The following is a 23,060-nucleotide window of genomic DNA, read 5'->3' as shown; positions in this document are numbered from 1 at the left end:
TTTTCTCAATTATTAAAACACGAACAATCTTTACTCTCGCATCCCGATTTCAGCTTTTACTAAGTAGCGCTCCACACTCAAGTTGCTGGGAGATTTACAGCGCCCCTTGGGTCACTTCCTCCCCCGACGCTCCTACTTTTTCACAACACCATTCGGCAGAGAGGGCCATTGTTGCTCACCTGTGTTTCTGAGAGGGCAAAGGGCACAGTCCATGCCCCAGGCTTCGCCATACATACAGCAGCATTCGGTGTACGTTGTCCTCCTGTCTGCCAAGGGCAATCCACACACAATCTGACTGCTCACTGCCTGCCAGCACACATCCTCTTCGTTAGTTTGTTCTGGAAAGGCAAAAGTTAGGAAAAGATGACACTATACATGGTACTGGCCTGGCTCTGTGAATATGTGCACACAGTGCCCCATGGTTTTGTCCCATTCCTGCATCATAGAATCCCTACAGTGCAGAAGGAGGCCATTTGGCCTATCTAGTCTGCACCGGCTCTCTGACACAGCACCTTGCCCATGCCCTATCCCCATTATACCTACATATTTACCTCATTAGTCCCTCTATTTTACACATCTTGGGATACTAAGGGGCAATTGAGCATGGGCAATCCACTTAACCTGCACATCTTTGGATATGGGAGGAAGCTGGAGCACCGGGATGATACCCACGCAGATACAGGGAGAATATGCAAACTTCACCCAGACAAGGAGGCACGATGGCACGGTGGTTAACAAGGCTGCCTCACAGCTTCAGGAATCCAGGTTTAATTCCAACCTCGGGTCACCGTCTATATGGAGTTTGCACGTTCTCCCCATGTCTGCATGGGTTTCCAGTTCCCTCCCATAGTCCAAAGATGTACGGGTTAGGTTGATTGGCCATGCTAAATTAACCCTAGCATCAGGGAGATTAGCAGGGTAAATATGTGGGCTTATGGGAATAGGGCCTGGGTGGAATTGTGGTCGGTGCAGGCCCGATGGGCCAAATGGTCTCCTTCTGCACTGTAGGGATTCTAAGATTCTAGGGTTTTATGACAGTCACCTGACGCTGGAATCGAACCTGGGTCCCCGGGGCCCCTGGGGCTATGAGGCAACAGTGCTAACCACTGTGCCACCATGCTGCCCACACAATGCTCCATGGTTTCTCTCATTCCTACACCCAGGTACAGGAATCGTAGAATTCTTAGAGTGCAGAAGAGGCCATTCAGCTCCTTGATTCTGTTCCACCATTCAGTTGAACCAGGGCCGAACTGTATCTTAACCCTATCTACCTGTCCCCAGTTCTCTAGCCCCTCATGCTCTTGCCTAATCTTAATTTCCGATTGATTGCTAGTCTCCACAGCTTTTAGCGGGTTGGAGTTTCAGTTAACCCTTTGTGGGCAGAGCTGCTTCTTGGCACTGCACTGCCTCATTTCGACTGTCAGGGGATGGCAGAGGAAACAAGAGGAAATGATTTCTCTCCAACCCATCCTATCGAAGCTTTTAACCGTTGTGGACGTCGTTCTTTGGAAGGTTCAGTAAGAAATCTCACAACACCAGGCTGAAGTCCAACCGGTTTATTTGGAATCACAAGCTTTCAGAGCACTGCTCCTTTACTCACCTGATGAAGGAGCAGCGCTCCAAAAGCTTGTGATGCCAAATAAACCTCTTAGTCTTTAACTTGGTGTTGTGAGATTTCTTACTGTACCCAACCCAATCCAATGCCGGCATCTCCACATTTGGAAGGTTAACAGGGGAAGCATGCTTATGTCAAAGGCAATCCCAGGGGCACTTAAACAGTGAAATGTTGGTGGGAAAGAAAGCTATTGGGGTCATGTGTGCTTGTTAACTGCCTCCAGCTGCTACAGGAGTGATCATTCACTGTTCTCTCCAACCGTGGAAGACAAAATATCTTCCTCTGTGTGGGTGGCAGTTCACCGATAAGCCAGCGAAACGAGTCCAAGAAAATAAAGAGGACATTAAAGCAAGGAGCCTCGGACAATGGGACAATGGCTGTTTGTACAGCTGCTGCTTCTCCAGATCTTAGCAAACTTCGGATGAATGTATCTCAGCAGTGCCTGACCTCCCCGTCCCACTATCCTCCCCCCTCCCCCTGCCAGCACAGCAGGCGGGGAAGCAGATTTACGCAACACAGTCGGATATTGATGTCTCTCGCATCTGAGTGTTAAGTCTTTGCAGGAGTTGGGACGTCTTGTTGCAGTTGTACAAGACATTAGTAAGGCCATACTTGGAATACTGTGTACTGTTCTGGTCACCCAACTATTGAAAGGATATTATTAAACTAGAAAGAGTGCGGAAAAAATTTACTAGGATGCTACTAGGACTTGATGGTTTGAGTTGTAAGGAGAGGCTGGATAGACTGGAACTTTTTCCCCTGGAGCGTAGGAGGCTTAGGCATGATCTTATAGAGGTCTATACAATAACGAGAGGCATAGATAAGGTAGATAGTCAACATCTTTTCCCAAAGGTAGGAGAATCTAAAACTAGAGGGCATTGGTTTAAGGTGAGAGGGGAGAGATACAAAAGTGTCCAGAGGGGCAATTTTTTCATACAGAGGGTGGTGAGTGTCTGGAACAAGCTGCCAGAGGTAGTAGTAGAAGTGGGTACAATTTTGTCTTTTAAAAAGCACTTAGATAGTTAATGGGTAAGATGGGTATAGAGGGATATAGGCCAAACGCGGACAATTGGAACTAGCTTAGTGGTTAAAAAGAAGAGTGGCATGGACAAGTTGGGCCGAAGAGCCTGTTTCCACACTGTAAACCTCTATGACTCTATGACGCACACAGACGTCAGAAAAAGACAAGGAACCTCGACAATCCTTCCAGTTTAAGAAGGCTTCATCACTGCAGTTTAGCTGGTGGCATTCTTGCCATGGGGTTCAAGTCCCGCTCCAGGGCTTGAGAACACTATTCCAAGCTGGTACTGCAGTCAGTGATGCAGTGGCACAGCGGTTAGCACTAGTGCCTCACAGTGCCAGGAACCCGGGTTTGATTCCCGGCTTGGGTCACTGTTTGTGTGGAGTTTGCACGTTCTCCCCGTGTCTGCCTGGGTTTCCTCCGGGTGCTCTGGTTTCCTCCCACAGTCGAAAACATGTGCTAGTTAGGTGCATTGACCTTGCTAAATTCTCCCTCAGTGTACCCAAACAGGCACCGGAGTGTGGCAACTCAGGGATTTTCACAGTAACTTCATTGCAATGTTAATGTAAGCTTACTTGTGACATGATAAATAAACTTTAAACAGTGCAGGATGGGAGGAGCACTGTACCTTTGGAGGTGTTATCTTTTAGATGAAATGCTAAGCGCAGGGCCAGTTTAGGTGAATGTAAAAGATCCCATGGCATTTTTATGAAGGAGAACATGAGGACCAATATTTCCCTCTAACACATCACCAGGTGGTGAGGAAAAGTTCCCGGCTTCTACTGACCTTCGCTTAAAGAGCAGTTTCAGTTGGATCAGGCTGCCTAATGGCCATTCTACAAATACAACCCTCCTTCCCCACTCCCCAGCCAAATAACAAAGAAAAACATTGGAAATAGGAGCAGAAGTAGCCTGCTCCGCCATTCAATCAGATCATGGCTGATCTCTCCCTGGTCTCAAATCCACCTCCCCACCTGTTCCCCATATCACTTTAACCCATTTTTTTAAAATTAGAAATATATCTATCTCCTTCTTGAAGCCATTCAATGATTGAGACTCCACCGCACTTTGGGGCAGCGAGTTCCACAGATTCGCCATCGAGAAGTAGTTCCTCCTCATCTCAGTTTTAAATCTACCGCCTCTCAACCTATACCTGTAACCTCTTGTTCCAGATTGCCCCATAAGGGGAAATATTTGGTCTATATTTACTCTATCAATCCCTTTTAATGACTGGCATTTATATAGCATCTTCAACATCCCAAGGTGCTTCTCGGGAGTGTTGTTGGAGAGTTCACACTGAGACACAGAAAGAGAAAACAATGTTGGAAAGTGTGAGGTTATGCACTTTGGTCGGAAGAATGAGGCATAGACTATTTTCTAAATGGGGAAAAGCTTCAGAAATCAGAAGCACAGAGGGTCTTGGGAATCCTGGTTCAGGACATGCTTAAGGTTAAGGTGCAGGTTCAGTCAGCAGTTAGGAAGGCAATTCAATGTTAGCATTCATTGGAGAGGGCTAGAATACAAGAGCAGGAATGTACTTCTGTGGCTGTATAAGGCTCCGGTCAGACCCCATTTGGAGTATTGTGAGCAGTTTTGGCCCCATACCTAAAGAAGGATGTGTTGGTCTTGGAGGGGGTCCATACTTAAGGAAGGATATACTGGCCTTGGAAGGAGTCCATATCTAAGGAAGGATGTGCTGGCTTTGGAGGGACTCCAGAGGAGGTTCACAAGAATGATCCCAGGAATGAAGGGTTTGTCATATGAGGAATGGTTGAGGAGTCTGGGTCTGTACTCAAGAGGCCTAGATAGAGTGGATGTGGGGAGGATGTTTCCACTAGTGGGAGAGACTAGAACTTGAGGGCATAATCTCAGAGTGAAGGGCCGCTTCTTTAAAATTGAGATGAGGAGGAATTTCTTCAGCCAGAGTGTGGTGAATCTGTGGAACTCATTGCCACAGAGGGCTGTGGAGGTCGAGTCATTGAATGTCTTTAAGACAGAGATAGATTGGTTCTTGATTAATAAGGGCACTAAGGGTTACAGGGAGAAGGCAGGAGGATGGGGATGAGAATCATATCAGCCATCATTGAATGGTGGAGCAGACTCGATGGGCTGAATGGCCAAAATCTGCTCCCATATCTTATGACCTTATGGAGAAAACAGGAGAAGGAGATAGGTTTCAAACAGACTGGAACCCATGCAATTTAAGACTTCTTCAGAAACGAGATCTGCTGTAATTTGTGATAAACAATCAATATACAGCAGCGACAGTTCTAGAGGTTGTCCCCGCTGCAGGAACATACCATTCGTGCTGGGAGGCTCAACGCAGCGTTTTCCTGATGAGTCCAGAATCATTGGATATGTACAGAAACAGTTGTACGAGCCGTCAGTGTTAATGCATTGACCGTTGATGCAGTTTGATGGATCCTGACACTCATCAATATCTGGGAATGAAAGGAAACACTGGATTATCCATCCGGAGAAACGGGATGGCCAACGAGGAATGGAGGGAGGCAGAAGGAAGGAACCGGACAAAATTAGAACCAGCGCACAATGCTGACTGTTACGTACTGCTTCAGAAATGCTTAAATTCAGAATTCAACTCCAACACCTTTAGTGGAGTCATTTCAAATATAATAAAGGGCATCCTTTTTCTACATATTGGTTTCCACGAAAGGAACTTGGAGAAGGCTTTCCTCCTTCAGTGCCCAGGATCGCTGAGGTAGAACAAGTATCAGGAAATCACAGCAGACGGTTTTACCAGGAAAGCTTCCCAAGTTTCCTGAATGCCAGGAAGATCTTGTATCTTGCTTTCTGGATGCGCCACCCAACTGAATACCGTTTCACATCTGGTTACCCAAAAACTGCGCATCTGTAGGAAGTGCCATGCACCAATTTTAAATGAGTCAACCTGACCTACAATCCGGACAATATCTCGGGTTAGAATTCTATGGGGCTCTCCTTCTCACTCAAACTCTGGAATAATATTGCATTTATAGGTTTAAGGTGAGAGGGGAGAGATACAAAAGGGTCCAGAGGCGCAATTTTTTTCACACAGAGGGTGGTGAGTGTCTGGAACAAGCTGCTAGAGGTAGTAGTAGAGGCGGGTACAATTCTGTCTTCTAAAAACCATTTAGACAGTTACATGGGTAAGATGGGTATAGAGGGATGTGGATCAAACATGGGAAATTGCGACTAGTGGTTAAAACTGGGCTGCACAGACAAATTAGGCCGAAGGGCCTGTTTCCATGCTGTAAACCTATATGACTGTTATAATGCGTAAACACGGTCTACGCCACTCCTTCAGCATTTCTGTGGAGCTTTTGGTTCTTGTTCCGATGGATGATCCACAGAGCCCCTCACAATGGTATGCTTTGTCTGTATAGCGTGCAAGAAACAATACTTTTCACTGTATATCGTAATACATGTGACACTAATAAATCAAATCAAACCAAATCACAGGAAATCCACTCCAGTGTGTCCTCACGAGCTACGGCATATCTCATTTCAGCCTCACGCCAGGGACATATTAAATACAATAACGGTTGAGTCCCTGTGTGGGAACGTACCATCAGAATCGAGAGGCTGGGTACAGCGTTTTCCTGAAGCATCCAGGACCATAGGGACGGTGCAGAAACAGTCGTACGAACCCTCGGTATTAACGCATTGTCCATTAACGCAGCTCGCTGCATCCTGACATTCGTCAATATCTAGGAACACGATATCATGGAAATATTATAGTCCGGCTCTACAGGAAGCACTGCAGCAACTCCCCACAGATTCTCACCAAGCACTTCCTATCATATTATAGAATCCCTACAGTGCAGAAGGAGGCCATTTGGTCTATCGAGCACCAACCATAGTCCCACCCAGGCCCTATCCCCGTAACCCCATCTATTTACCCTGCTAATCCTCCTAATTCTAAGGGGCCATTTAACCTGGCCAATCAACCTAACTCACACATTTTTGGACTGTGGGATGAAACTGCAGCACCCAGAGGAAACCCACACAGACATAGGGAGAACATGCAAACTCCACACAGACAGGAATCAAACCCAGGAACCTGGCACTGTGAGGCAGCTGTGCTAATCACTGTGCCACCGTTCCTGGACCTGGAAGAGCCAAAGGGCAAAACTCCTAAAGGGAACACAGGAACTCAGATACCTGGGTGAAGGTGAGAGGATAAAAGCAAATTACTGCGGATGCTGGAATCTGAAACCAAAGGAGAAAATGCTGGAAAATCTCAGCAGGTCTGGCAGCATCTGTAAGGAGAGAAAAGAGCTGACGTTTTAAATCCAGATGACCATTTGTCAAAGGGATTGAAAGTGACAGGCCAGGTGAGGACATGGATACTAACGCATATGGAATCCTGGGCTTTATAAATAAAGTACAGAAGTAAGGAAGTTATGATGATCCTTTATAAAACATCAGTTTGGCGTCAATGTTTTTTTGATTCATTTTTCACGGGTTGTGGGTGTTCCTGGTCCCTGGCCAGAATTTATTACCCATTCCAAATTGCCCCTTGAAGGGGTGAGCCACCCCCTTGAACCGATGAAGTCCCTGAGATGTAGGTCCACCCATAGTGCTGTTAGGGAGACTGGAACATTGGCTGTGGTTTTACTGGCACGCCCGCCCCACAAAACGCCATTCTCCACTGTCCTCGGGCACAATCTTACATGCCTCGGGTTGGGCATGCCAATAAAATTCCGGTCATTGTGTCCAGTTCGGAGCACCACACTTTCGAAAGGACGTGAAGGCTATGGAGAGGGTACATAAAAGAATTACAAGAACAGTCTGAGGGATGAGGGACTTTCGCTTTGAGGATAGGTTGGACAGCTTGGGACTGTTCTCCTTGGAAACGGGAAGATTGAGCGAAGCTTTGATAGAGATATTCAAAACGATGAGGGGGCTGGACAGAAAAGATGGAGAAAAACAGTGTCCAATGACGGAAGGGTTGAGAATCACAGAATGCTAATTTATGATAAATGAACCAATGTTGGCATGAGGATTTTTTGTTTACACGGTGAGTGGTTGGGATCTGGAATGTACTCTGAGTGTGTGGTGGAGGCAGATTCACTCATGACCTTCAAAAGAAAATGAAGAAAGAGCCTGAAGAGAGAGGAAAGAAAATGGCAAGGTTACAGGGAAAAGGGCTGGGAGAGAGACTAGTTAAACTGTCCCCACAGACAGCCTGCGGAGGATGGGTAAATGGCTTCCTTCTGTGGAGTAACCATTCTACGACTCTCCAGGTCATTGCCATCTAGCAGAAACAGGGCCAAGGGAACACCACCATGTTCAAGTTCCCCTCCAAGTCACACTTGACCCCGACTTGGGCATATATTGCCACCTCCGTCATTGTTGCTGAGTCACATACTGTAACTTGCTGGCGAAAAACACTGTGGGACAGTCTTGACCATGTGGACCGTAGAGTTGCAAGGAGAAGCCTCACCACTACCTTCTCAAGGGCAACTGGGAATGGGTAATAAAACCACTCTTGCCAGCGATGCCCACACACCATTCAGAATGAATCATAAGTAAATAAACCCAGCAACAGACGCAAGAGGCAATTGCACTGTGTGGTACTGAGCCAGAAAGCCATGGAAAGTCTTAGGGTGGGATTTTCCTGCTGCATTTATCCCAAAAACCAGAAAATCCTGCCTGAGGTCAACGGATCTTTTCATGGTCCGTGTCCCGCCCACTACAATTCCCACAGCGGGGGGGGCCAGGAAAATTCCGTCCTTAGGCTCAGTCCCTGGTGAGATCTCACGGGATGGATCTTTGTACTGGCGGTAATGAGAAAGAGCAAGTCCAATTTGTTTTGTTCGTTTGACATCTCCATCTGTCACAGTTTACCTTCTGATTTCAGCTTCTCTGCCATTCACACCCTTTATTCTCTCTATGGACTGCCATTAACAGCCTTTCCCCTTGTTTTTGTGGCTGTGACTCATTCCTTCACCCTGCAGTAGAAATATCTCCCACTTTCTTTTAGCTTTGACACAGAGTCATCGGGACTTGAAACGTCAGCTCTTTTCTCTCCTTACAGATGCTGCCAGACCGGCTGAGATTTTCCAGCATCTTCTCTTTTCATTTCAGATTCCAGCATCCACAGTAATTTGCTTTTATCCAATTTATTTTGTTTCTCAAGACGACAGAGGACCAATAAGATACCTGCCAAGGTCCTTAGTACTGTTTCCCGAACATTGAAAGTAGGTAAGAGGGTGGAGTTCTGGGCTTGACTGCAATCAAACAGCCCAATGGCACTTGCCCTCTTGGCCCTCACTATGAAATGGGAACTTGGGTGTGGTACTGGCAATTGCTGCCAACCAACAATGCCCGTGGGCAGCACGGTGCACAGTGGTTAGTGCTGCTGCCTCATAGCGCCTGATAGTCCAGGCTCGATTCTCAGCTTGGGTCACTGTCTGTGTGGAGCTTGCATGTTCCCCCGGGTGCTCCAGTTTCCTCTCACAGTCCAAAAGAGTTTTAAAGTTTATTTATTATTGTCACAAGTAAGGTTACATTAACAATGCAATGAAATTACTGTGAAAATCCCCTTATCGCCACACTCTGGGGCCTGTTCGGGTACACTGAAGGAGAATTAACATGGCCAACGCACCTAACCAGGACGTCTTTTGGAATGTGGAAGGAAACCAGAGCACCCGGAGGAAACCCACTTAGACACGAGAAGAACATGCAGACTCTGCACAGACAGTAACCCAAGCTCGGAATCGAACGAGGTCCTTCGCGCTGTGAGGCAGCAGTGCCAACCACTGTGCCACCATCATGCTGGTTAAATGCACTGGCCATGCTAAATTCTCCCTCAGTGTACGCGAACAGGCGCCGGAGTGTGCTGACTAGGGGATTTTCACAGTAATTTCATTGCAGTGTTAATTAAGCCTACGTGTGACACTAATAAATAAAGTTAAGCAACCAACTGTGCCCAATTTTGAATGACTTCCTGCGGGGGAACTAAGGGGATTGGGGTTTGGAAGAAGACAAATCTGGCTCTTACAGATAAAAGAAGCAGAAAGTCTCTCTACAGATTCCTCAACATCTGTAAAAAGAAACAACAGTTCTCCTGTGGGTTCATTATCCATTTACCACCCAAAAAACCCATTTGTCTTTTCCCTTTATACCTGCTGTGTACTCCGAGCATTTCCTGTCTCCGTCACTACTCCTTTGATTCTGGGGCTCTGCACAGTTAAAGTTGAGGCTTTGCGACAGCAATAAAGACTTGATAGCACTTAAAGAATAAAAATATTGCTTCATCTCCTGAATCTTTACTGCGTACGTAGCTGGAAGCAGTAAGTTACCAGTGTTTCTCACTGCCGTTTTCTCTTTCAACTGTAAAACTATTTTACAGAGAATCCGCTTTCAGTCTTTTATCTGAGAAGTTGAGAGGTCTGAACAATGGCACCGAACGTACACACACTATTATGGGCTTACATCAGGCCCTGGTGACACAGGGTGACGAAGGGCAGGGTTTAAACTTTACCCGCGACCTTCCTCAAATCTAGCTGTTACGCCCTTGGGGGCCGGAAACGCCGTGTTTTAATTTTGGCGAGCGTTTGCAGAATCTGTGTGTTAGATGTCTTCTCGGTGAAACAGCGGAGACAAATTCTATATGAATTAGGTAGACCCCCATTAACATTGGCCAATTTCCTGAGCGTAACAGCTGGGAAATTCAGCAGGAAGCAGTGGGAAGAAAGTCAGGCAGCCCAAAGAGTGTTAGCCAGGCTTAAGGTCAACAGGGAGTCAGAGTGGAGGGAGGGAAGGTCATATTGGGGTGGGAGGGAGCGGGAGTGTTTCCAAGGTAGTCAATGGAGGAAGGGGGGATGGGGGTTAAGTGTTTAAGAGATGGAAGTAATGTTTTAGCCCTGGATTTGCTTAAACACTCAAAACTCCCCTCCCTAATAATAGGCAGATATTTCTCAAATCAGGCATGCATGTAAGGCAGCATAGTGGCTAGAGCTGCTGCCTCACAGCGCCAGGGACCCTGGGTTCGATTCCCAGCTTGGGTCACTGTCTGTGCAGAATCTGCACATTCTTCCCGTGTCTGCGTGGGTTTCCTCCGGGTGCTCCGGTTTCCTCCCACAGTCCAAAAATGTGTGGGTTAGGGTGGATTGGCCATGCTCAATTGCCCCTCAGTGTCAGGGGGATGTGTTAGGGTAAAATGGGGTTATGGGGATAAGGCCTGAGTGGGATTGTGGTCAGTGCAGACTCGGTGGGCCGAATGGTCTCCTCTGCACTGTAGGGATTCTATGAAGATTTTCTTCTATCAGACGGGATGTTAAAATCACCTCCAACTCCTGCTCTGTTTCAATGTTTTTTTTTCACTTTATCTAATCACGTCCTGTTCATCTCTGTGCACCGATAAACTCACCTGCTTATCTACTTTTATCGGCTCTTCATCTCTCTCTGTATCTTAGTCTGTCTCTCTTTCATAAGTCAATGATCTAAGCATCGACACAGTTGCATTTGTGCTAAGTTTTCCATGGGACTAGAAGCAATGAAGCAAGCTTACCAAGACACTGCAGTTTGACTGGATCGTAATACAAGCCTTGTCTGCAGTAACACTCATAGCCAGGCTGTGTGTTCAGGCAAAACCCATTCTTACAAATCTCTTGTCCAAATAAAACACATTCGTCAGCATCTGTGAACAAAAAAAAGTATGTTTTTTTTACAATAAACAGACCACAAAACTAGCATCTGATTCTAATCAAGCCAGGGCGTAGCATGTTCCGAAACACTCCCTCACCGTCAGACCTGCCCAATACTGTCACTTGTCTCTTCAATGATGCTGAGGCCAGCATTCATTCTGTTCAGCACCGCGAGGTAGATCCGTTCCATTTCAGAAAGCCAGTTGGAGAAGGATGATACGGGAGCCAGTTTTAATCAGTCATACATTTATTTACAGAGTGAGACATTAAAAACATACACATCCCGACTCAACCAAGCTACAATTGGCTCTTTACATGGGGAGGCGATGACGCAGTGGTATTATCACTGGATTAGTAATCCAGGGAAATGACCTGGGGAATCTCAGGTTTAAATCCCACCAAAGTAGGTCTGGAAAATCTGGAATTAAAAGTCCATGACCTTTAATTCCAGATTAAAATGACCAATGAAACCAATGTCGATTGTCATAAAAACCCAGCTGGTTCACTAATGTTCTTCAATAAAGGGAAGTCCGCCATCCTTATTTGGTCTGGCCTACATGTAACTGACTCTTTAATGCCCTCCGAAATGGCCCAGCAAGCCATTCAGTTCAAGGGGCAAATAGATTTGGGCAATGAATGCTGGCCCAGCCAGTGATGCCCACAACCAATGAATTTTTAAAAATGTGTAAACCCACAATTAATGTCCACCACATGCACCTAGAATCATGGAAAGAATCACAGAAACCCTAAAGTGTAGAAGGAGACCATTCGACCCATTAAGTCTGCACCACAACAATCCTACCCCCATAACACCACATATTTACCATGCTAGTCCCTCTAACCTCTCATCCCAGGACACTAAGGGGCAATTTAGCATGAATTAAATAGCACTTAACCCACACATCTTTGGACATAATTAAACACAACTGATTTACAATTAACATCAATAGCTGTCTAAGCACAAAACCAAATTACACGGGCAGAAGGTTAAGTGGATCATTCTTAGAAGAGCATTAACACCTTCTTCGAAAGGAATTCATTTCAAAGACAATTCTTTTTTCAGTATTGACTGTGCTCTTCACCCATTCCCTCCATCCTTGCTGATTATTCCAGCTGACAGTATAGACAGACATACAGACGAATCAATCAATCAGTGTTTCTACTTCGTCACTGTCTCAAATCGAGTTGTATTCTTGAGGGGGGGTTTCTGCCCCCACTCCCAATCCCACATTATATTTTCCAGCAGCAAAGGCAGTCCATCAGTGGCTGGTGGTAGGATCGTTCAGACTCACCCACCCCTGTCAATGGGGTTTCCTGTTGTTTGCATTCTCTGCAGACCCACAGGGGCGGGAGGTCATCATCGGCAGGACTGGAAGATCCCCCAGTGAGTATGGATGTGTAATGCCACTCAAAACATGACTGATATCACCACAAGTATTGCTGGTAAGTCATTTCTTATTCATTCGTGGGACATGGGCCTCGTTGCCCATCTCCAGTTGCCCCTGTTCAGAGGGCAATTGAGAGTCAACCATTTTGCTATGGCTCTGGAGTCACATGTAGGCCAGACCAGGTAAGGAAGGCAGATTTTCTTCCCTAAAGTGAACCAGATGGGTTTTTACAACAATCAACAATGAACGAAGAACAAAGAAAATTACAGCACAGGAACAGGCCCTTCGGCCCACCAAGTCTGCACCGACCATGCTGCCTGACTTAACTAAAACCCCCTATCCTTCCAGGGACCATATCCCTCTACTCCCATCTTATTCATGTACTTATCAAGACGTCCCTTAAAAGTCACTACCGCATCCGCTTCCACTACCTCTCCTGGCAATGAGTTCCAGGCACTTAACACTCTGTATAAAAAATCTGCCTCGTACATCTCCTTTAAACCTTGCCCCTTGCATAGTAAATCTATGCCCCCTAGTAATTGACTCTTCCATCCTCAAGAAAAGCTTCTGACTATCTATTCTGTCCGTGTCTCTCATAATCTTGTAGACTTCTATCAGGTCTCCCCTCAACCTCCGTCGCTCCAGTGAGAGCAAACCAAGTTTCTCCAACCTCTCCTCATAGCTAATGCCCACCATACCAGGCAACATCCTAGTAAATCTTTTCTGAACCGTCTCCAAAGCCTTCACATCCTTCTGGTAGTGTGGCAACCAGAATTGAGAACTGTATTCTACCCTTAATCCAGATTTTTTTCTCTATTGAATCCAAATTCCACCATCTGCTGTGGCGGGATTCAAACCTGGGTCCCCAGAGGATTAGCTGAATTCCTGGATTAATAGTCTAGCGATAATGCCACTAGGCCATCACCTCCTTCTGTATACAAGTGTGTTGGTTGTCCTGAATTTGCAGTTTGCAGATTCCTAACAAACTGGCAAACACAACCAACAAATCACCACAAGTCGCTTCAACTGGCCACCAGGTAGATTGGAAGGACAAGGAAACTGGGGAAAGGTTGATTATGTATGGGGGCAGCTTATCAAAATCAGATGGGCCTGTTGACCTGATGGCTTCCTACCCTGCATCTCAAACTCTTGTAGCAGGATAGGAGTGACCTGACTGAGGTGTACAAGATTATGAGGGGCTTGGACAGAGTGGATAAGGAACAGCTATTCCCCTTAGTTGAAGAGTCAGTCATGAGGGGACACAAGTTAAAAGCGAGGGATGGGAGGTTTGGGGGGGGATTTGAGGTAAAACTATTTTATTCAGAGGGTGGTGATGGTCTGGAATGCGCTGCCTGGGAGGGTGGTGAAGTACTTCTTACATCCTTTGAGAAGTACCTGCTATAACATTCAAGGCTATGGGCCAAGTGCTGGCAAATGGGATTAGGTCGGCAGGTCAGGGTCTTTCATGCATCAGTGCGGACTTGATGGGCGGAAGGGCCTCTTCTACACTGTGGTATTCTGTGATCTGCTGGTGCCTATGGCAACAGAAACAATGCAACAAACAGAACCTGGAGACTTTTGCAGTAAGTGTGTGCTGCCCACTGAAGCTGAATAGCCTGTTGAAAGCACATTTGCAGACACATTCGGTTGGACAGTGATAATCCCAGCTAAATGTAGTGACTCGTATCTCTACTGCCATTCTCCAGGGACCAAGCAGATTTGCAGCTGGCCTGCTTCCGGCTTTCAGCAATGACGCTTTGAGGCAGGTGTTGGGAAACAGCCTGAGGGAGCCTGTCTCCAAATTGCCTTCCTGTACAAACGCAAAGGCTAATGGAGTCACTCTGGGTTGGTTATGGAGATTGGCATTGTGAAGCAGTTTGGATTGGCTCTGCATTAGAGATCTTGACTGATTCTCATTCCAACGAGCTTCCGTGGGAATGAGGATCAGGAGCGGTAGCTGTGTCACTATTGTTTCACGCTCACACCCAGAGTCCACATTACCCCCTAAATCTCTGCACAGCTGAGATTAGCAAGATGGAATTCCCTGTGAGCTTATCCAACAAAGTGCAGAATTCTGCAATCTCTGTGCGGCACTATGGTTAGTGCCAGGGACCCGAGTTCAATTCTGGCCTTGGGTCACTGTCTGTGCGGAGTCTGCACGTTCTCCCCGTGCCTGCATGGGTTTCCTCCGGGTGCTCCAGTTTCCTCCAAATTCAAGATGGCGCTATAACGTGGTGACTTCTTGTGAGCTGTCCCTAAGCATACCCTCTAATTCTAACTTTTACTCTTATTCTATGCTTTTAAAACTCTACTCTAACTCTTAAATATTAAATTGATCTTTCCCTACACCCTTGCAATGACTGTAGCGCTACATTCTACATCCTCTCCTTTCCTTCTCTATGAACAGCATGCTTTGGCTGTATAGCATATAAGAAACAATACTTTTCACTATATCCCAATGCATTTTTTAAATTATTTGTTCGTGGGACATGAGTGTTGCTGGCTGGTTAGCATTTATTGCCCATCCTTAGTTGCCCAAGGGCAGTTGAGAATCAACTGCATTCTGTGGCTGTGGAGTCACATGTAGGCCAGACCTGGTAAGGATGGCAGATTTCCTTCCCTTCCTTGCTAAATTGCCCCTTAGTGTTCCAGGTTGTGTAGAGTAGAGGAATTAGCAGGTTAAATAGATTAGAGGGATAGGGCAGTGGGGATCGGGCAGGGGGTTGGCCCGAGTAAGATACTCTGTCCGAGAGTTGGTGCAGACCCGATGGGCTGAATGGCCCCCTTCTACACTGTAGGCATTTTATGACATTTTGTATTTCTGCCACTGACGTGTTCCCCTCTGCAAACTAGGCAGCAAACCTCGTGTGGTCCTGAACACCAAATAAGCTGAAACTGTAAGTCAGATGAAGGAAGAGACATGGTACGTGCAGAGTTACACCTGTTGTATCACCCAGTGATGAGGCAGTGCCGATGGCTGCAAATGTGCATGCACAGAGACATGCACATGAATTACTGAGCTTTGTTGACACAGCTAAAAATATGCGAGCAGCACGAAAGCAGAGCTGTAAATTCCTCCACATACCCAATTGTGCTTTTCTGAGAAGGGGAATGATTTCTGCTCCAAACGGCTGGTTGGATTGCACTTGGGCCAAACACTGGATGTTTGAACAGACTCAAACAGAGCTCATTCCTATCGTTAGTGAAGCATAAATCAGCTCTGTCTAGACCTACATGGTCTGGCTTTTAGAATTCCCTGCTCACTTTGCCATTTTCATAACTTATTACTTTAAACATGGGCAAATCAGCACAACAAAGCAGTAACAGGAATCTGCAGAACATTCAGTAAAATTGGAAGGGGGATTCATGGTCCAGTATAACCACAGAATCTCCACAGTGCAGAAGGAGGCCATTCAGCCCATTGGATCTGCAGTGTCTCTTCAACAGAGCATCGCACCTAGGTCCTATCCCCATAACCCCATGTATTTACCTCACTAATCCCCCTAACCCACACACCTTTGGACACTAAGGGACAATTTAGCATGGCCAATCCACCTTACCTGCACATCTTTGGACACTAAGGGGCAATTTAGCATGGCCAATCCACCTTACCTGCACATCTTTGGACACTAAGGGGCAATTTAGCATGATCAATCCACCTAGCCTGCATATCTTTGGAGTGTGGGAGCAAACCAGAGCATCCGGGGGAAACCCATGCAAAGAATGTGCGAACTTCAAATAGTCACCCAAGGCAGGAATTGAACCCAGGTCCCTGGCACTGTGAGGCAGCAGCACTAACCATTGTGCCACCCAGAATGACTGAAGGCTTAGTTTTTTTTCTGATCTGTGAATTCTAGCATATTGATGCAGTTGAATGATTTGAGGTGCCAGAAACATGGATACAGCTTTCCAAGCTGATTGTTTGATGTCTAAGCCAACTGAGCTAACTTTGCTGCAAGCATAGCCATGCTGGCAAAGCACTCAGAAGCAGATTCTGTGTTCAGCAGGGTATAAGGGGTGCAGGCTCTCAGCTGCTGAAGGAGGGCACTGACAATGACCTGAATGGGAACTGAACATGGGACTGGAGGAGTAATCCTACAATCCCAGCCTCAACATGGACCCCCAGTCAAAGAGAGCTCCTGGTCTACAGCATGGCACATCCCTGATTCTCCAAGCACAGGCATACAGCTGTAAGTCTGTGATCATCACAGGATGACTCCTGCATTTCTGCTGCCTCGGAAAAGCAGCCAGCATAATCAAGGGCCCCGCGCACCCCAGACATTCTCTCTTCCACCTTCTTCTGTCCGGAAAAAGATAGAAAAGTCTGAGGTCACGTACCAACCAAGAACAGCTTCTTCCTTGCTGCCATCAGACTTTTGAATGGGCCTACCATATCTTAAGCTGATCTTTCTCTGCACCCTAGCTATGACAGTAACACTATATTCTGCACCCTCTCCCTCCCTTCTCCCTTGTGTACTCAATGAACAGTAAGATCTCACAACACCTGGTTAAAGTCCAACAGGTTTATGTGGAGTCATGAGCTTTCGGACCGCTGCTCCTTCATCAATTGAGTAGTGAAAATACAAGTACAAAATACATTGCACACACAGATATGCACACATACACACACATATGCACATGTACACACACACTCACCTGATGAAAGAGCAGCACTCTGAAAGCTCATGATTCCATATAAACCTTTAGACTTTAATCTGGTATTGTGAGACTTCTTACTGTGAGGGGGATTGAATATAAAAGTAGGGAGGTCTTGCTGCAGCTGTATAGGGCATTGGTGAGGCCGCAGCTGGAGTACTGTGTGCAGTTTTGGGCGCCGCACCTGCGCAAGGATATTTTGGCCCTGGAGGGAGTGCAGAGGAGGTTTACTAGGCTGATACCGGAGTTGAGGGGATTGAGCTATGAGGAGAGGCTGAATAAACTAGGCTTGTACTCGTTAGAGTTTAGAAGAATGAAGGGAGATCTCATTGAGACGTATAAGATGATGAATGGGATGGATAGGATAGAGGTGGAGAGACTCTTCCCGCTCAAAAAAGACAGTAGGACTAGGGGGCACAGCCTCAAGATAAAGGGGAGGCGGTTTAGAACGGAGTTGAGGAGGAACTTCTTCACTCAAAGGGTGGTGAATCTCTGGAATTCTCTGCCTGTTGAAGTGGTGGAGGCTGCCTCGCTAAATATTTTTAAGAAGCGGGTTGATGGGTTCTTGATAAGAGAGGGGATTAAGGGTTATGGGGAGAGGGCGGGAAAGTGGAACTGAGCCACAACAGATCAGCCATGATCTTATTGAATGGCGGGGCAGGCTCGAAGGGCTAGATGGCCTACTCCTGCTCCTATTTCTTATGTTCTTAATCCAATGCCTGCAGCTTCACATCATGGCTACTCTATGAATGGTATGCTTTGTCTGTATAATGCGCAAGAAACAATAATTTTCACTCTATCCCAATACATGTGACAATAATAAATCAAATCAAACCAGGTTGAGTCAGATTGTCTGACCTTCCTTTGTTTGTGCTTCATGTACCCAATCCTTTCAAAGCCTGGATTAACTACGTGGCACGTACCACTTTTAGAAGTATGTGTTCTTGCTGTGCTGATTCAAGCAATCCCACCCAGACCCCATTTGACATTTGTAATCCTTTGGTTTCTACCTTGTTTCAAACCAAAAACAAAATTGACCACATCTCAGAATACCTGCCACATTGGCCGGCTGATGTTATTGAAAAGTATTTTGTAATGCCAAACCTTTGTAATGTTGTCTACTGATTCCATAGGCTGAGTCTCCGTTAGGGATGAGGCCTTTACCCGCAGGACACATGGCAGTGAATTCAGCTAAAGAATAAAACAGAAAAGTTAAGTTAGTAGGGAAAAAAAAAGCTAGGGCCACCGGGAGAAAATGTTATCTGAAACTTTGAGCTGTATGGTACATGCATCATAAAACAGAACAGTGACATATTAATAACCTATGTAGGTGAAGGTGATTATTGTGATCTGCGTCGGACAGCTGCTCGGTCACAAGTGCACTGATAACCAGCTCAAACATCTGACATTATCATTCCCTTCATTGCAACTTCTCCTGATCGCAAAACACCATTCGCTCCATTTGCTGATGATGCAACAGCAACAAACAACAGCATCTATTTATAAAGTTAGCATCATGAAACGTCCCAAGATGCTTCACAGTGGTGTAATAAAGCAAATTGGCGTTGGGTATCTAGAGGCCCAACATACTGTTTCAAAATGCTGTTGTGTGGTCTACAATTAATATGCACTCAAATAAACATGGGGGCAATTTTACTTTCTCTTTTCAAAGTGTGGGCGGACTTGAAGCTGGGAGAGTTTCAGATCTCCCTGTTCATGGGGAGCCTGTCTATTCCTCGCCAGCATGAACATTTCCCAGTGAAGTTATAAAGATTGGGGGTTGTGGGGGGTGAGTCCAGACGATTGAGCGCTGGGCTCGCTAACAGATGTGAAACTGGCATTAAAGTTGCTCATTTCCAGCAAGAGGCTGACTGAGCCGGAAATCCGGCACCCATAAAACGGTGCCAATCGCGCTAAGCGCTTTATGCCCCATTTTACCACCGCATTATGCCTGAAAAAGGGCGCAATGCAATGGTTAAATCATCCCCATAGAATCAGACAGCAATACAGCATGGAAACAGATCCTTCAGCCCAGCCAGTCCATGTCAACCATGCTGCCCTCCCAGCTGGTGCCAATTGTGCACTCTTGGCCCATATCCCATCCATGTACTTAACCAAATGCTTTGTAAATGTTGCTGTTGTAGCTGCCTTACCCACTTTCTCTGGCAGCTCATTTCATACATGCACCAGGAAGAAGTTGTCTCTCAGGTCCCTTTTAAATCTTTCCCCTCTCACCTTAAACCTAAGCCCTTTAGTTTTCAATTCCCCTTCCCTGGAAAAAGACTATGTGTGTTCATCCTGTCTATGCCCCTCATGAATTTACACCCCTTAATAAGGTCACCCCCTCATTCTCCTACGTTCTAAGGAATAACGTCGTAGCCTGGCCAAGCTCTCCCTATAACTCAGGCCCACTAGTACTGGATGTACCAATATAACAGGGCATTTTTATTTTCTACGATATACACAGTTAGAATCAGTGGATCTCAGATCAAAGCCAAGTATATCCATTCCCATTGAAACAATGAAGGCCAATAACTGGAGAGTAACCAGCCAATATGTTGGTGTGCTCAGGTAATTTCTCTTCAGCATAGTGGGTGTAGAAGCCTTAGGCCTTCTCCGCACCCACAGCACTCGCTGTGTGCCTACGCGATTGGCAAGAGGTGCTGAAATCAGACTACACACATTACTCTTAGCACATTAGCCTGCCCCTCACTTCAAATACCATTTAAATTCGGTATCCAAATCATTGTGTGAATGGAATGCCTCATCAGTGCTTCAGTCGCACTGAATCCAGTTGGGACGGACATACAAAGCAGGGGTGATCTCAAATCTTTAAAACACGTAAGCGTCACTACTTTTCTCCCTGTCTGCTGCCCCTGGAACATATGCCTTTCATTCCTGGTGTCCAAGGAAGTGGCCAGAACACAAAGTGCACATAGTCCCTTTCAATGGCTGATTGAGCCATTCAGCCACTGAGATAGACGCGACCAGAGCCCCGGCAAGGGAACAGGTCGCATGCAAATAATCCAAACTCATAAATGTTGCGAGGCTGGCTTACTAATGCCTGGGTTCAGCAAAGCAGGGTGGCTGAAGGGAGTCTTCACTATTGAACCCATCTGCAGTGGTAATCCTCTCCTCTGTGGTAATCGTCAGCATGTGGAGATGGCGGCGTTGGACTGGGGTAAACACAGTAAGAAGTCTCACAACACCAGGTTACAATCCAACCAATTTATTTGATAGTAAACTCACAAGCTTTCGGGGTTTGCCTCTGTCTGAGGCCAGAACTCTCCATTCACCTGACGAAGGGGCAAACCCCGAAAGCTTGTGAGTTTACTATCAAATAAATTGGTTGGACTCTAACCTGGTGTTGCGAGACTTCTTACTGTAATCCTCAGTCCATGGATTTGCCACATAGAGAGAAGTTCATTAATTCTCATGAAAGGTAAATAAAGTGACCTGTTCGCTGTCTCAGCAAACATAGAAGGAACACAGGTGAGGACAGTGCACACATTTGCATCTAATTCCTTTCCCCACCAAACCCGCACACAATAACAAGGTAGCCAATCATTTCTACAGAGGCAAACTTACGAGTTCCAAACACTGGACAGGGGAACACTTCACAGTTGTCACCCCAGCCTGCTCCCAGGGTGCAGCAACACTCCTGCTTGGTGACGTTGGAAGTCAGGACGTTGTCACAGAAGTGGGCGTCATTTAGATTGTAGTAGCATTCCTTCTTTTCTTCTGTTTGTTCGTGTGCTGAAAAAGGAAAGCACAACGTTTCATGAAACAGATCACCAACAACCTATCCTGGATCCCCCCCATGCCGACACTACAGTTAAGAAAGCCCACCAACACCTCTACTTTCTCAGAAGACTAAGGAAATCTGGCATGTCAGCTATGACTCCCACCAACCTTTACAGATGCACCATAGAAAGCATTCTTTCTGGTTGTATCACAGCTTGGTATGGCTCCTGCTCTGTCCAAGACTGCGTGAAGAAGTCTCACAAAACCAGGTTAAAGTCCAACAGGTTTATAGGTAGCACGAGCTTGCTGAGCGCTGCTCTTTCATCAGGTGAGTGTGTTGATATGCACGACCTTCTTGGAGATCCTCTCCACCTTGAGCCAGCAGTTTGCAGTGTCAGTGGTAGCCATGATCTAGCAGCAGCACTCCAAAAGCTCATGCTATCAAATAAACCTGTTGGGACTTTAACCTGGTGTTGTGTGACTTCTTAGTGTGCCCCGCCTAGTCCAATGCTGGCATTTCTACATCAAGACCACATGAAGCTACATGAAGCCCAGTCCATCACTCAAACCAGCCTCCCATTCATTGACGCTGTCCATACTTTCCGCTGCCTCGGGAAAGCAGCCAGCATAATCAAGGACCCACGCATCCTGGACATACACTCTTCCACCTTCTTCCATCGGGAAAAAGGTACAAAAGCCTGAGGACACGACCCAACCAACTCAAAAACACCTTCTTCCCTACTGCCATCAGATTTTTGAATGGACCTACCTTGTGTTAAGTTGATATTTCTCTACATCCAACCAAGCCTGTGACACTACATTCTGCACTCTCTCCTTTCCTTCTCTATGAACGGTATGCTTTGTCTGTATAGCATGCGAGAAACAGTACTTTTCACTGTATACTAATACAGGTGACAATAATAAATCGAATCAAAGTTATCCAAGTTCCCTTGTGACGTTACTAACTAATCTGTTTCCACCAGCCTGTCAGGCAGTCATCCCACATTAGAAACATGCAGCAAGGAATGGGACACAGAGCAGTTCAGAGGCAGCAAAGAGGTTCCAGGATTGGTGACCTTGTGTCGATTGCCCCTGGTGGAACAGAACATCATTGCTGAGTTATTCTGTTTTGCCTCCTTTCATCTTTGAGGTGCTGAAGTTTGAAATTCCTGTCAGTATTACAAATTGCTTTAGGTAAAGCATTGGAACAAAACTCCCTTGTGCACTCAGTCATTGGAACTCTTTCTCCTCTCCAAACATGATAGCCAAACAAAGCTTCAAGGTCAGTTTGCAATGTTCTTTTCAAACAGAGATGGCTGGACAGCGATCAGGAATGGGAACCCCTACTGATTTTCTCAACTCGAACTGAGGCCTGCCGAAATCAATGCAATGTCACCACCCAGAGATTAACTAACTCATTGCTGTCAAACTCAAGGCCTGATCAATCTGTACCACCCTGCTGCCCCCTCCCTAAATCCACTGGGCCAAAAGAGTTGGGCTAATGTGTTTATAGGTTCATAAGATATAGGAGCAGAATTAGGCCATTCGCCCCATCAATTTTGCTCCGCCATTCAACCACGGCTGATATGTTCCTCATCCTCATTTTCCTGCCTTCTCCCCATAACCCTTCAACCCATTACCAATTAAAAATCTCTCTAACTCCTCTTTAAATTTACTCACTGTCCCAGCATCTTCCACACTTTGGGGTAGCGAATTCCACAGATTCACAACCCTTTGGGAGAAGCAGTTTCTCCTCAACTCTGTTTTAAATTTGCTACCCCTTATCCTAAGACTATGACCTCTTGTCCTACAATGCTCCACAAGAGGAAGCATCCACTCCACGTCTTCTTTATCCATCCCTTTTATCATCTTGTATATGCTGAAAGTTCACTTGTTTACACTGAAGGTGTTTTAACAGACATGAGAGGGTTACACTGCACAGTACCCAGTTAGTTCTTTTGGAGACTGGGCTGACTCATCCA

At 46.1% G+C, this 23,060-nt stretch overlaps 1 protein-coding gene across 7 annotated transcripts in view; it reads right to left on the bottom strand.

Moving 5' to 3' along the window:
- The window catches only part of ltbp1 (latent transforming growth factor beta binding protein 1), a 331,204-nt gene that overhangs the window by 39,439 nt on the left and 268,705 nt on the right, over positions 1-23,060 (bottom strand). For all 7 annotated transcript variants that reach the window (XM_080200719.1, XM_080200720.1, XM_080200722.1 and 4 more), the window contains 6 exons: positions 20,923-21,090; positions 18,439-18,525; positions 11,155-11,283; positions 6,203-6,343; positions 4,937-5,077; positions 180-338 (listed from right to left, as the gene is read on the bottom strand). In XM_080200719.1, the coding sequence (XP_080056845.1) occupies positions 180-338; positions 4,937-5,077; positions 6,203-6,343; positions 11,155-11,283; positions 18,439-18,525; positions 20,923-21,090 (825 nt within the window). The remainder of the gene's footprint in view (positions 1-179; positions 339-4,936; positions 5,078-6,202; positions 6,344-11,154; positions 11,284-18,438; positions 18,526-20,922; positions 21,091-23,060) is intronic.

Source organism: Carcharhinus amblyrhynchos, chromosome 12, assembly GCF_965287045.1.
Source record: "Carcharhinus amblyrhynchos chromosome 12, sCarAmb.v2.hapA, whole genome shotgun sequence".
Taxonomy (NCBI): domain Eukaryota; kingdom Metazoa; phylum Chordata; class Chondrichthyes; order Carcharhiniformes; family Carcharhinidae; genus Carcharhinus; species Carcharhinus amblyrhynchos.
The sequence above is the reverse complement of the archived record's forward strand: the minus strand, read 5'-3'. Positions and strand labels throughout refer to the sequence as shown.